This window comes from Chelonoidis abingdonii, chromosome 7, assembly GCF_003597395.2.
Source record: "Chelonoidis abingdonii isolate Lonesome George chromosome 7, CheloAbing_2.0, whole genome shotgun sequence".
NCBI classification, from domain to species: domain Eukaryota; kingdom Metazoa; phylum Chordata; order Testudines; family Testudinidae; genus Chelonoidis; species Chelonoidis abingdonii.
In genome coordinates, this window is record NC_133775.1 from 98,982,760 (window position 1) to 98,996,574 (window position 13,815).

General features: G+C 39.9%; 1 protein-coding gene across 5 annotated transcripts in view; it reads right to left on the reverse strand.

Moving 5' to 3' along the window:
- The window catches only part of LOC116826642 (serine/threonine-protein phosphatase 2A catalytic subunit alpha isoform), a 76,320-nt gene that overhangs the window by 54,661 nt on the left and 7,844 nt on the right, over nucleotides 1-13,815 (reverse strand). For all 5 annotated transcript variants that reach the window (XM_032783509.2, XM_032783507.2, XM_032783506.2 and 2 more), the window contains 3 exons: nucleotides 11,100-11,239; nucleotides 6,966-7,054; nucleotides 2,105-2,258 (listed from right to left, as the gene is read on the reverse strand). In XM_032783509.2, the coding sequence (XP_032639400.1) occupies nucleotides 2,105-2,258; nucleotides 6,966-7,054; nucleotides 11,100-11,239 (383 nt within the window). The remainder of the gene's footprint in view (nucleotides 1-2,104; nucleotides 2,259-6,965; nucleotides 7,055-11,099; nucleotides 11,240-13,815) is intronic.

Consider the following 13,815-nt stretch of genomic DNA (forward strand, 5'->3'; position numbering starts at 1 on the left):
CAGGCCAAACAACCACTTCTATACATAGTGTTGGGGAAGAGGCTTTATCCTTGAAATGTTCTGGGTCTACTGCCAGAAGTCAGCTCCTTCCTAGGCCTCCCTTCCCTGGACCAGCAGTAGCCTGCTCCACTCACCAGCTAATCTCCTATTCCCCAGATTTGTTTCTTGCAGGTGGTAGATCAGCTGGTGAGGGAAGCATGCTGCCAACAGAGGAAAGAACAGAGCAGGAGCGACTCAGCAGAAAGAGAGAGAGAGTGTGTGTGTAAGCAGAAGCACCCATCTGTACTGTCAGAGGCTTCCTTCCCACTGAGGACTCACTTCTATTCTTGGCGTCCCACCCAAAAACTGAGCCCTAGCACTGTGGTCTTACTTTCTGTCTACCCTCGCTAGACCTAGAGAAGGGAAGGAGAGGGGAAAATATCACTTACCTGCTGCAGTATCCTAACATAGTAGCCAACTAGCTTCTGGTCAGGATGTCATCAGCAGAATAACCTTAATACATGCCTTCATCAAGGAAATAGGATGTGGACTGAGAAAAACAAAATGTGAACGAAAGTTAAACTGCTGATTTGAATATATTTTTCTAATACTCTAAATGGAGTCCGGAATTAAAGGACCTATCCATACCTGCAAAATGTAACTAGGGGAAGAAAAAGCTATAGCCATGTTTTAAAGTGACATGCAGTAACATAAAAATCATACTTCGAGTAACACCCAAGATTACTTACTGTAACTAAAAGCAATTAGAGAAAAAATAATAATTATGTTTGTGTCAGTCTTTCACACAGCAACAGAGAATAGAAAAAACATTTTTACAAATAGGGAAGTGTGATTACAAAACTACAAGATTTGCCAGTGAATTTAGACTTAGTACTTAAAAGTACTTTTAATTCATGTTTTGAAATTGACTGGATTTTAGATTGATTGTGTTCCTTTAATATAGTACTATTTGTCTCTGGAATACTGTGATTCTCCAACCTTTTCATCATGGGGACCACTTCATAACAAAAATAGCCTCTCATTAATCATCTCTCCTCTCAGCCCCTCACTGCTTGGTTCTCAAATTGTTCCAGTACCAGTGCTGCTAGTTGTATCTTATTGATGTTTCTGAGCAACACTAATATTATGGATTCCTCAACTAATAAAGTGGTCTCAAACTTTCCTTTAAAGGCAGGGTATGAGTTTTCATCTGTCTCTGGAAAGTGCCTAGCACATTTTTGGTGCTACCACAATATGAATAATAATTTGCAAATCACCAGGAAAGGTTCCTTGCTCTCTAGTTTGAGGACCACTTTACAACTGGAAGAATCCTTGGTACTGTTGTCCCAAAACATCTGTAAGATAGAAATGGCAATAGAAAGTGTTATATATACAGGTAGCTAGCAGGTAGATTAGAAAGGTATCTAAATGAAGTCACATAGGACCCTTACTTCTTTCATCATCTTTTCATAAGATTTACTCTAACTACAGACATGTAGACTCCAGTTCAGCAAAGTATTTAAGCATGTGCCCTAAGTCTATCCCTAAATTGCTTTGCTGAATCAGAATTGACTGCTGAGTCAGGGTCCCAATGAATATATACGAATATAAGATATTTTGTTTCATTTTGATAATATTCGTCTCTCTAAATGTAACAGACCAAATTCATTCCTACTGTAACTACACTGACTTCAGAGACACAGTCTAATCCATTACAGTAGAACCTCAGAGTTACGAACACCAGAGTTACGAACTGACCAGTCAACCACATACCTCATTTAGAACCAGAAGTATGCAATCAGGCAGCAGCAGAGACGAGACAAAAAAAAAAAAAAAATAAGGCAAATACAGTGCAGTACTGTGTTAAATGTAAACTACTAAAAAAAGGAGGAAAAGCAGCATTTTTCTTCTACACAGTAATTTTCAAAGCTGTATTAAGTCAACGTTCAGTGGTTGAAAGAACCACCATAACATTTTGTTCAGACAAACATTTCAGAGTTATGAACAGCCTCCATTCCCGAGGTGTTTGTAACTCTGAGGTTCTACGTACCTCTGTATTGTAGGTATACGGTTTAAGATGACAATTTAATACAGCAAAAAATATTTTAAGAAAAATAATTCTCACCTTCCCAACCAGTGGACCATTCTGAGAGGCATTAATATGAATAGTTCTCTTTTCATCTTTTATTAGTTCAATCTCTTTATTATTCTCTCTGAGTTTTGAAAGAGAATTTAACTTTGCTTCTTGTAATAATTTAGCCTTCAGTTCTGGTAAGAATCTGATAAAGTGAAATGTTTTTTTTATTTTCATACATACAGTTTTTCTCTTAACATTTCATGGCTAATACTTAACCTAACCCATTAATTAGCAAATTTACCTGCCAAATAGCTCATAAGCAGATCTATGCATGACGCAACTCCATCTGGGAAAATTATAAAGTATATCAATAAAGGACATCTCTTTAACAAATTTGATTTTGGCTCTTTAGACAAATGTTTTAAAAAAAGTTTGCTAATAAATACATTATGTTCCTTATAAAGTCTTTTTCAAAAAGCAAAATTTATTCACGTTTAGAGAGTTCAATTTTAGTGTTGACAAATTATATACCAATCTATTTATTGTTGTTCTAAAGTTCAAGAAGACTTCTTGGCATCGCACATTAACAAAATCCCTTTGAGGTCTGACTGATTCAACATATATCTAGCCATTTTTGCAACATTTTTAATAGATGCTTTAGTTCTTTTTTTATAAATACTTGACACCAACATAATTAATCCTGCAAAAGGAAATTTCACACTGATCTAATTCACACACTATTGTTTTGCATCAGGTCTAATTTACATCCACTGTACAATTAGCAGTTAGTTATACTTTCAAACTGAAAAGTATAGTGTTCCAAACCATTCATTCAATTTCATGTTTTGTTTTGTTTTTTTCTGGCCACTAGAAATCAGCTTTGAGAAAGGTGACTGACACTAGTTCTCCTCAAAACTACAACACAGAGAATCTAAAACATTTAAATTACTGTACACAACTGCTCTTAAGAACCAAACATTTAGGGCTGATCTACACTAGAAACTTACATCTGTATAGGTACATCCCTTAAGGATGTGAAAAATCCACATCCCTGAGAGACATAGCTATACCAACCTAACTCATAGTGTAGACAGTACTAGGCTGATGGATGAATTCTTCCATTGATCTAGCTACTGCTTCATGGGGAGGTGGATAAGGTACAGTGACAAGAGAAGCCCTCCCTTTAGCATAGATAGTATCTACTCTGGCCTTGTCTACGCTAAAAGATTAAGTAGGCTTCACTACGTCACTCAAGGGTGTGAAAAATATACCCCTGGGTGACGTAGTTAAGGTGATCTAACCCCCAGTGTAGATAGCTGTAGTGTCTTAAGCGTAGAAATATCCAGTGAAGCGCCACAGCAGTGCAGCTGCAACGGCACAGTTGTGCTGCTGTAGTGTGTTAGGTGTAGACGTTCTGCCTGTTTCATTGAGGGGGTGTGTATCAGGAAAAATCTGTACATTTTTGCAATGAAAAAAAAACCCCATGTATATGCATGCAAAACAGGTAATACCACAAATTAGTGGGCACTTGTGTGTGCAATTAGAGATTTTGGGCAAACCCCTGGGTTTCTGAGGTTGCAAAGTGGCACACCCATTATGTCCCTCCCCTCATAGAAATGGTGACCTTTAAGCTATGAACCTCTCTGTGCATTTTCTATTGTTCTCTATACAACTAATTCAACACTGAAGCTACATCTACAGTTGGAAGAAGGGGGTGTGATCCCCTGCTTGTGTACACATATGCGCACTAGCTCTCATTGAGCTAGCATGCTAAAAACTGCAGTGACATGGACAGTGGCAAGCAGCAGCACGGACTAGCCACCTCGAGTACAAATCCACCCAGAACCTGTGGGTACACGCTTGGGGTGGCTAGCCCAGGCCGCTCTTGCCGCTGCCCATGCTACCCTGCTTATGCTACTATTTTTAGCACATTAGCTCAATGAGAGCTAGTGAGAGAATGTATATGCAAACTGGGCATCGCACCCCTAGCTCATAACCTCAGAAACCTGTGTGTGCCCAAAAACTTAGGCCTATAGTGTAGACGTTGCCTTACTGAAGTCAATGGAAGAAATCCGATCAACTTCAGTGGGCAACAGCCCAGGTCCTATAGATATAACTGGCTAACTATCTAAAACAGGCCAGGATGGTGTAATAAAAGGACTGTGGATAATGTAAAGTTTTAGGAATGGCTGCGTGACTGATGAGTGATGAAACTAAGAGTGAACTATATAGGCTATCCAAAAGAATGTTGATAAAACCTTTATTCTACCCACACCATCATGTCCTCTGCATGAGTCAGAGAAAATGTACTTTCCAACATGCTTTAGAGATATTTTAAAATGTAACTGGAAATATTTTTGGTATTCATCCACCTATGAATTCAGATGCCTTAGATACCATGAGTTCAACATACAAGGGCAAAAGAGAGCCCAAAAAGTCTAAATGTGGCCTAAAACAGCTTTTTTGTAGATGAAAGTGTCACAGTTTTAAGCTCTAATATCTTGCAATTAGCTAGGGCTAAAAGTAAGAGTCTCAACAGGAAGATGGTAATTTCCCCTTCCAAGGGTATAATGATTTTGTTTCTATTCCTAAAAAATTATAAGATATCTAATTATGACCATTTAAATGCTAACATTAAGCACAGCCAATAACTTTTTTCACTCCTGCTTAGTTTAAAAAAAAACCTAGAAAATTAAATGCAACACCTATTTAAATAATTTTAGCACAATTACATTCAATAAATATAAGGAAATGCAAAAATTACCATTTCAACAGCAATATTAAGTCAATTGTGTTACACACATTTATTACACACACAAAAATTCATATGAACATTTTTAAGATTGCAAAGTCAAGCTCTAAAAGGTTAGAAAATGCCAGAATTAAGGCAACCTTAATTCGGATCCCTGGTGCATTATGTTTTACGATGCAGCCTTTAATAACATGATCACATACTATTTTTTCCATAGGTTTCTCATCCTAGTCCTATTCTCCCCTTCTCAGATTGCTTTCTGAGTTCCAAACTCCCTTTGCCACTCCTTGTTCTCCGCATCTGCACATCCAGTCCTAATCTCCTTGCCCAGTCTCTCACTCCCCCCGGTCCAGGTTCCAGTCCCAGACCTTCCTCCCCAGCTCCAGCCTTTCCTCTCTCCCAGTCCCAGCATTCCCTTCCCCATAATTACCAGTCCCAGTTTGCTTGACCACCCAGTCCAGTTCTCTCCCTCCTCCTCCAGTCCCAGTCTCGCCAGACTCCTTGCCCCTTTTTAGTCTTTTCCCACCCCACAGTCCAGCTTCTGTCTGTCCCCACTGCATTTGACTCAGATGGCTTCCTCTTCCATGCTGCCTAGGTGCCAGTAAGGAGACCAGTGGTCACTGAAGGCAGGAAAGAGACAGGCTCCCTGCTCTCAGTATCAGTGCCTGGCCCCGCCTCAGCCCAGAGCAGATGGGAGCCATTACAGGGAAAGCCCAGTTTTGCCGCTGAGCTTTGGGCAGGAGGGAACATGCTCAGGAACTCTGTGGCTCTGAGTCTGCAAAGTCGTGTCAGCATTAGGAGCTATGAGTGGACAAAGTATGCTCAGTGAGGATGGAATTTTTGGATATTTTAGCTATTAAAATCAAAGAAGTGTTAAGCACGCACAAACTGCCATTTTGCAAAGGCTTATAACTTGCTCAGACTTGGATAGATTTTCACTGCAATAGCAAAAAGCACATTCCTGAGACAAATTTCAAGTCCCTGCTCTCAAAGCATGGATGTGACAGTGCTGCCCAAAGAAAAGAGTTGCCAGGATTTTTTTGACAAGGCAAAACAACATATTTTCCTTTGCTTCAGTCTCAGAAACAACTGAACCATTTTTGCTGAAATTTTTGAGAAAAATTCAGCCAGTGGTAGACACCTGGCATGTAAAATTGCAGCCCAAGCAGTTAAAGTTTGGCAACATCACAAGCAACTGAACACCGGGTCTTATAATGAGAAGTGTTGGGCAACCTTAATAATAGACAGCGCTACCACCCCCGCGTATAATTATACAGTACTGTTTTTCTAGTTAGATGTGTAGCTTCATACATTACTATTTCTGTTCTTGACAGTATTTTCTAATTTTCTGTAATTATATCAGTGCTTTGCATAACAGGATTTCTTCCATTTAATTTGCTATTTTTACTTTTATAAAATATACCAGCTGTGCAAATAAGCAAATAAAAATTACAAAGAAGTAAAATGTCCCTTGTTTCATGTTATATAAAGGTTCAGGAATATTCAATTATATGTCAGACGGGTTAAAATTCACTTTCTCTGACCTATACAAAATTAGCAGAGATACCTTTATGACAGACAAAGGGCTGGATCCTCCAGCTGGTGTAAGTAATCATAGCACCATTGAAGTCAACACAATTGTGATGACTTACAACATCTGAGGATCCAGCCCGGTGTGATAGGACATAATCAGAATTTGTGAAATCACCCCTGTATTAAAGCCTTTTGGGAGGACATAATAGCTAAGATTTCTCAGTTTATCTTATAGAACGGTTTTCCTAAAAACCTCATGTTCAATTTTGGGGACAGGACACTGCCATATTCTTATTCCCATCTCTGGATTAGTGTTGGGAGGCAGAACAGCTGTAATTATGTCCTCAACTACCTTAGACCCACCAAGTGGGCAGAGTTGGCACAAGTACTTAATGAAGCACAACTTTCATCATGATGGTGAATTCTTTTAGATCCTAGGGATAAAACAGTCAGTCACTGAATGTTCCTATAGCTTCACAAAAATACACTTGTTCTAAATTATTACCCTTGTATATTTGTGTACCATGTACTTCCTTATTTACTGTAGCTCTTACAAAAATCATATAAATTATAATAATCTGAAACTAGGGCTTTTTATGTTGTATTGGCCAACAAAATACTTACTTTTCAATAAATCCATCTCTAGTAAAATAGTCATGCTGCAGCAGATCTGTAGATGAGATCCTATCAGTGGGATCCATTTGTAAACAAGCCTGTAAAATATTAGAGAGGTTATTTCAGAAGGAATTTTTAATCACATACCGCATAATGTAAGCAATGTTGTGTATTATATCTCTTTAGAGTCTCAAGCATCTTTCAGTTATAACACTACTCACTGCTTCTATACTCTAATCTGTCCTTCTCGTACAGCTGAAAGCCCTGTATAACATTATTTCACTGATTTTGTCGTCATTGCACCATGTTTCAGTAACGCCTATTATGTCTAGGTCCTCTTCTATTGCTACACAATCTAGTTTATTTATTTTCACTGTAAAGCTTTTTATGTTGGTACAGATACTTTTAAGAACAGATCTTAGCTGTAGCCAAACTCTGTTCAGTGTTGGTTGGTTGGAAGATGGCTCTAAGCCATCATTATGCCCTCCTGATCCTCAGGCTAGCCCGAGGACTACTCTAAGTTATACTGGCTGGAATGGTCCCCTATGGACTGCTCTACTGTCTAAGGATTTCCACAGCATATTCCTCCTGCCCCCTACACAGAGGGCTGGATAAGGGAGTGACATAGAGCAGGTTCTGGCAACTTGACATCAACCAGGGATTCTCTCCCTCCAGAGGGCTCCTCTGCTTTCTCTTTAGGGCAGCTTTCCCACTTTGCACTATTAAAGAAGACTAAGTGGCCAGGCATCTGACCCCTCCATTTTTATTTTTGGTTGTGTGCCTATGTTCATTTAACTCCTTATTCTGACACCTTGTTGCTATTCTGGAATTTACCTAACTAGTCTCAACATGACCTTCCTCTATTCTATCTATAATTTATGTCCTATCTTTTACAGGATGCAGAGTTATCTTTGTATTACTGACATCCATGTCTTCCAGATGTCTTTGTCCAGTCAGAGTTCTCCTCAGTACCTGTTAATTTTCTCCCAGGTCCTCATTTAAATAATATACCAAAAGTGTAGTAGCTTCCTTTGCCTGCACTTTGGTTATGGTAAAGCCCATCATTTCTATATAGGTTCCCCCTTCCTCAGAGGTCCTAGGTGCCCAGTAAATGTAAATCCCTCTCCTTTACACCTTATTTGCATCTATGCACTGAAAGTCTGAAGCTTCTTCTGTCTTGTTGCCCAAGCACGGAGTGGGAAGCATTTCAGAAAAAACTACCATAAGGCCATCAGTCTAGATCTTTCTCCTAGTAATCTAAATGTCTCTACCATGACCACAATCCTCACCACTTACTAGATGTTGTCTCTAGATGTCTTGGGAGATTTAACACATTTGTACCCAGCAGAGAAGTCACCAAACAGTTCACATCGTCATCAGAGATCCTTCTGTCAATATTTCTATTAACACAGCCTTTCTATGTCTCACATCTATAACTCCATTTTCTGGAGTGACCAACTTAGAAAATGGATCCTAACTAATGGAGAATATCCTGCATCCCCAACTAACTAAATTATAAGGATGAGTAGTTCTGAGATGGGTCTGTTCTACAATATTCTTATATACTGCCTCTGTAAAGACACAGAGAGGACTAAAACAAATCCACTAAAAATTCACCTGTTTGCTCTCTCAAGTTTTGTAAATTAAACTTGAAAATAAAAAAGCTTTGCTGAGCCGAAGTGATGCAATATATAAACTATACTCCCTCCCCTGAGGCTTGTGTTCAATGCTGCCTTTGATCACAAATGAAATGAGCCTGGTGGTCACAACCTATTCCCTTCGGAAAATATATCAATATCATAAAACCACCACAAGTAGCACTATTGGCAATTTCTTCTCACAATAGATTTCCTACTGAAATTGTGAGGGATGTGTACAATGCAACAGAACTAGGCAGAGAAGAATGGAATAATCCTGCAACACTATGCCCACTTTAGTCTGTGTAATCATTCATTTTGTGAGTGCTATAATTCATCCACTTAAAGAAAACTTGGCTTATGGTCCTTTCACTGAATGAAAGAGATTCTTCATGTTCTTGAAATCAGCAGTATAAAGAAAGAACTGCTGTATTCCAACAAAATGCATTCATTTTTTCCACTATTACCCTCTGTAATTGTACAGTAATGAATATAGTAATTAAACAATACATATATGTATAGCATTGGATAGAATTTTCAAAAATCACCTAAATGACTTAGGAGCATCAGTCCCATTGACTTTCAATGCCAGCTCTAAACAGACCAGCGTGGATGGATTGGGATTGCCAGAGGAACTTTGGGCTTGTACATGTGTGACATTGTCTAATTAAAACAGACCCATGCAAATCATTATTGCTACCACTGCTATATAATTGCAACAAATCTTATACAAAATATAACTCACAGACAGAAAGGTTTAAACAGCTTGCAGACTAACTAACCCAAAGCTGACCTTTAAAGATATGTTAGAAATGGTAATTAGGGCTAGTCTATGGCTAATAGGCTAAAACTTCGAAATGCAAACCTATATTGTTAGAAGTTAGAAGCGATACTAATTGTGTGTATCTTAAATGCTACCCATGTAAACAGACAGTTCCTGTCTGTCCCTATCGCTATTAATTCAGAGATCAAAAGGGAATATTAACATTTAGATTAGGGGTCTCAAAGTCCCGGCCCACGAGCCATCTGCAGCCCGAGAACCTCCCCACTGCGGCCCCTGAGGGAGAGAGGCATACAGGCCACATGTCTGCTTCAGGCATTGCCCCCTCCGCCCATAGCTCCCATTGGCTGGGGAAGAGGGACAGAGATACTATCACTAGTCACCGGGTAGAGTCAGCCATGGAGGCAGTATCATTAGTTGCCAGGCAGAATCAGCCATGGAGGCAGCGTTACTTTTTTCCACAATGAATATAAACAAGTCAAAATACTGAACACAACCACCTGATGCACACCTTGCTGCAATCCTGAAGGTTTCAACTGTTCAGTCACGGAGGCCAAACATCAACAAATTGACAGAACTGAAGCGTTGCCAGGTGTCTGGCCAGCACTAAAAACTCTCTGGCAGGCGAAGAATTGTCTAAAGTCGTATGACAGTTTTATTATTTCTAAGAAATTTGAAATAAAAAATGTAATATAAATGTTTTCTTTTCTGAACACCATCTTCAGTGACATTATTGGCCCACTGATAGGTTTTGAGGACTGGCACTGCCCCTAAGGTAAATTGAGTTTGAGACCCCTGATTTAGATGAATCTTGGGTGAAGTAATGTCATTGTCTATATGTCTCTTTGAAGTTTATGATAGACTACCTAATGAATAAATTGTCCTTAGTTAATGTGTGTAACGAATTACTGGTGATGTTTAGAAAGCAGAAGGTTACAGCAAAAGCCTATTGTTTATCCAGAACTGTATGGTCAAGTGAAAGCTAAAAAACTGTATAAAAGACCGTTCGGTCCTCATCCTGTTTATCTCAGATCTGCTTGAGGTTTCATGCAGGGGATGCCTAAGTCATAACGACTGAGATCCAATCTCAGTTCTGACTGGACCACCTTGAAATATAAACATGGGACTATAACCTATGAACTATTTCTGACTCTTTGCAACTACAAAGCTCATCATCCCTGCTATGTATCTGAACCTCAAGAACTGAACTCATGTCTGTATGTATACTGATCTTTTAACCATACTCTCTCTCTTTTCTTTTTTAATAAATTTTAGTTTAGTTAATAAGAACTGGCTATAAGCATGTATTTGGGTAAGATTTGGAATATTCAGTAATCTGGGAGGTAATGTGGCCGATCCTTTGGGATTGGTAGAACCTTTTCTTTTATATGATAAAATAAGATTTTCAGAAATGTTCATCATATTTGACTTGGGTACCTGGATGGAGGTCTGAGGCAGGGTTACTTCAAGGTAACTGTGTTGCTTGGACTTCTGAGTAACCAGAAAGGTACAACAGAAGCTGTTTAGTGGTGGCTTGGTAAATCTAAGTATTGAATTATCCACCAGCTTTGGGCTTTGTCTGCCCCATCCTTTCCAGTTCACCCTAACTGGGTAACCTCAGCTGGCCCCCACTGGGACCCTAGTCACAACATGATATTATACATTAGGCACAGCTACAAATAATAATCATCAGCGAGCATGATACTCAGACCTCTTTTAACATACATGAACAATATCTGCCAGTAATGCACAAAGCTTGGGATACTTTTTCCTTGCATTTTTAGGGTGCTGGACTTCTGGAAGGACTACTCCTGAAAAAACTGGACTCCTTATAAAAATACTCTGAAGATGAGGTGTCAAATTCCCTGAAAGAAAATATAGTTTTCAAAATTCACTGTAAGCAGCCAATAAATCAAATACATATAATTAAATATATACACAGTACTCTTGTTCTATTATTCATGAGGATGGCTAAGATTAATTAAAAATCTCTCAGCAAAAATGCCTTTAGGCTTCAAAATAAAGCTGAAAAATATTCAGCAACATTAGATTGCTAGATTTCCCTCTATACTTCCCCTTCCAAAGAGGAAAACTACATAAAAAGCAGATCCCTCCAGTAAAGACTTGTTCTGCACTATAGATTATATTTGCAGTTTGATGCACGAAGTAGATTATACATGTATAACCCAGCAAATGATGAGGCTTTACCCCCATCTTTGCAGTTCATGTCATCAGAACAAACTACTACAGCAGCATGAATAAGGATATTGACTATGAAATCATCTTCACTCATCTCTACAATTAGAATTCTCCTTCCTACAGTTTCATAAAGTTAGGAGGATAAAATAAACAGGACTTATGTTGCTGCAAGTCTGCAGCTCAGTGCAAAAGAAAAAAAATACTGTACTCAAAGAGCAACAAAGAGTCCTGTGGCACCTTATAGACTAACAGAAGTATTGGAGCATAAGCTTTCGTGGGGAAATACCCACTTTGTCAGATGTTGTGGATATTCACCCACGAAAGCTTATGCTCTAATACTTCTGTTAGTCCATAAGGTGCCCCAGGACTCTTTGTCCATATTACAGATTCAGACTAGCACAGCTACCCTCTGATACTGTACTCAAAGAGTAGTTATGAATGGTTTGCTCTCCAACTGGGTGGGTGTATCTAGTGGGGTCCTGCAGGGGCCAGTCCTGCGTCCAGTACTATTCAGTATTTTCATTAATGATTTGGATAATGTAGTGAACAGTATGCTTATAAAATTTGTAGATGACACCAAGTTGGGAGGGGTGGCAAGCACTTTGGAGGACAGGGTTAGAATTCAAACAATCTTGAAAAATTAGAGAATTGGTCCAAATTCAACAAGATGAAATTCAATAAAAGTAAGTGCAAAGTATTTCACTTAAGAAGGAAAAATCAAATACACAACTACAAAATGGGAAATAACTGGCTAGGTGGTAGAACTGCCGAAAAGGATCTGGGAGTTACAGTGGATCACAATTTCAATATGAATCACTAATGTGATGCAGTTGCTAAAAAGATTAATATCATTCTGTGGTGTATTAACAAAAGTGTTGTATGTAAGACACCTGGGAGGTAACTGTCCTGCTCTACTTGGCACTGCTAAGGCCTCAACTGAAGTACAGTGTCCATTTCTGCGTGCCACACTTTAAGAAAGATCTGGACAAATTGGAGAGAGTCCAGAGGAGAGCAAAAAAAATTATAAAAGATTTAGAAAACCTGATTTGTGAGGATGAGTTTTTAAAAAGTGGGCATGTTTAATCCTGAGAAAAGACTACAGAGGAGGGAACTGAAAACACTCTTCAAATATGTTAAAGGCTCTTATAAAGAAGCCAGGGATCAATTGTAATCTACGTCCACTGAAAGTAAGCCAAGTAATGTGCTTAATCTGCAGCAAGGAGATTTGGGTTAGATATTAGGGAAAACTTTCTAATTATAAGGGTAGTTAAGATCCAGAATAGGATTCCAAGGAAGGTTGTGGAAATCCCATCACTGGAGGTTTTTAAGAACAGGCTGTAAAAACACTTGTTAGGGATCGTCTAGGGGGTCGGCAACCTTTCAGAAGTGGTGTGCCAAGTCTTCATTTATTCACTCTAATTTAAGGTTTTGCGTGCTGGTCATATATTTTAATGTTTTTTAGAAGGTCTCTCTCTACAAGTCTATATATTATATAACTAAACTAGTGTTGTATTGTAAAATAAACACGGTTTTCAAAATGTTTAAGAAGCTTCATTTAAAATTAAATTAAAATGTTGATCTTACGCCACCGACCCACTCAGCCCGCTGCTGGTCTGGGGTTCTGTTCAGCTAGGCTGGCAGTGGGCTGAGTGGGACCTGCGGCCGGGACCCAAGCTGGGAAGGGTCTGGCAGCCAGAACCCTAGATCGGCAGCGGGCTGTGTGGGGCTGGTGGCCGGGACCCCAGACCGGCAGTGGGCTGAGCGGTTCAGCTCACTGCCACTCAGAGGTTCCATCCTCTGGCTCTTGCCAGCCGTGATCCCAGCTGCCGGACCCGCTCAGCCCAGCGCCAGTCTGGGGTCCCGGCCCTGCCCACATACAGTGGGTACCTACCTTCTCCCTGGTTCTGGCCCATTCTCTTCCTCTCTCTGCACTGAGCTGAGAGTTGGAGTGGACCAAGCACAGGGCTGGGGGTGAAGGGTCTGGCTAGGAGCTAAAATGATAGGAGGGGGTCAAGGGTTGGGGCAGGAGCGTATTGGGTGTGGGGCACTTACCTGGGCAGCTCCGCAATGTGGTGTGAGGGGTGCAGGTGAGATGTGGGTGGTGGTGCAGGGGCTCGTTTGGTGGCTCAGGGTCGGGATGGGGATGTGTGGGGTGCAAGAGTCAGGGCAAGAGGAACTGGGGGCATGTGAGGGGGTGCAGGTATAGGGAGGGGGGCTGGTCATGTGTGGAGTGCCAGTTCAG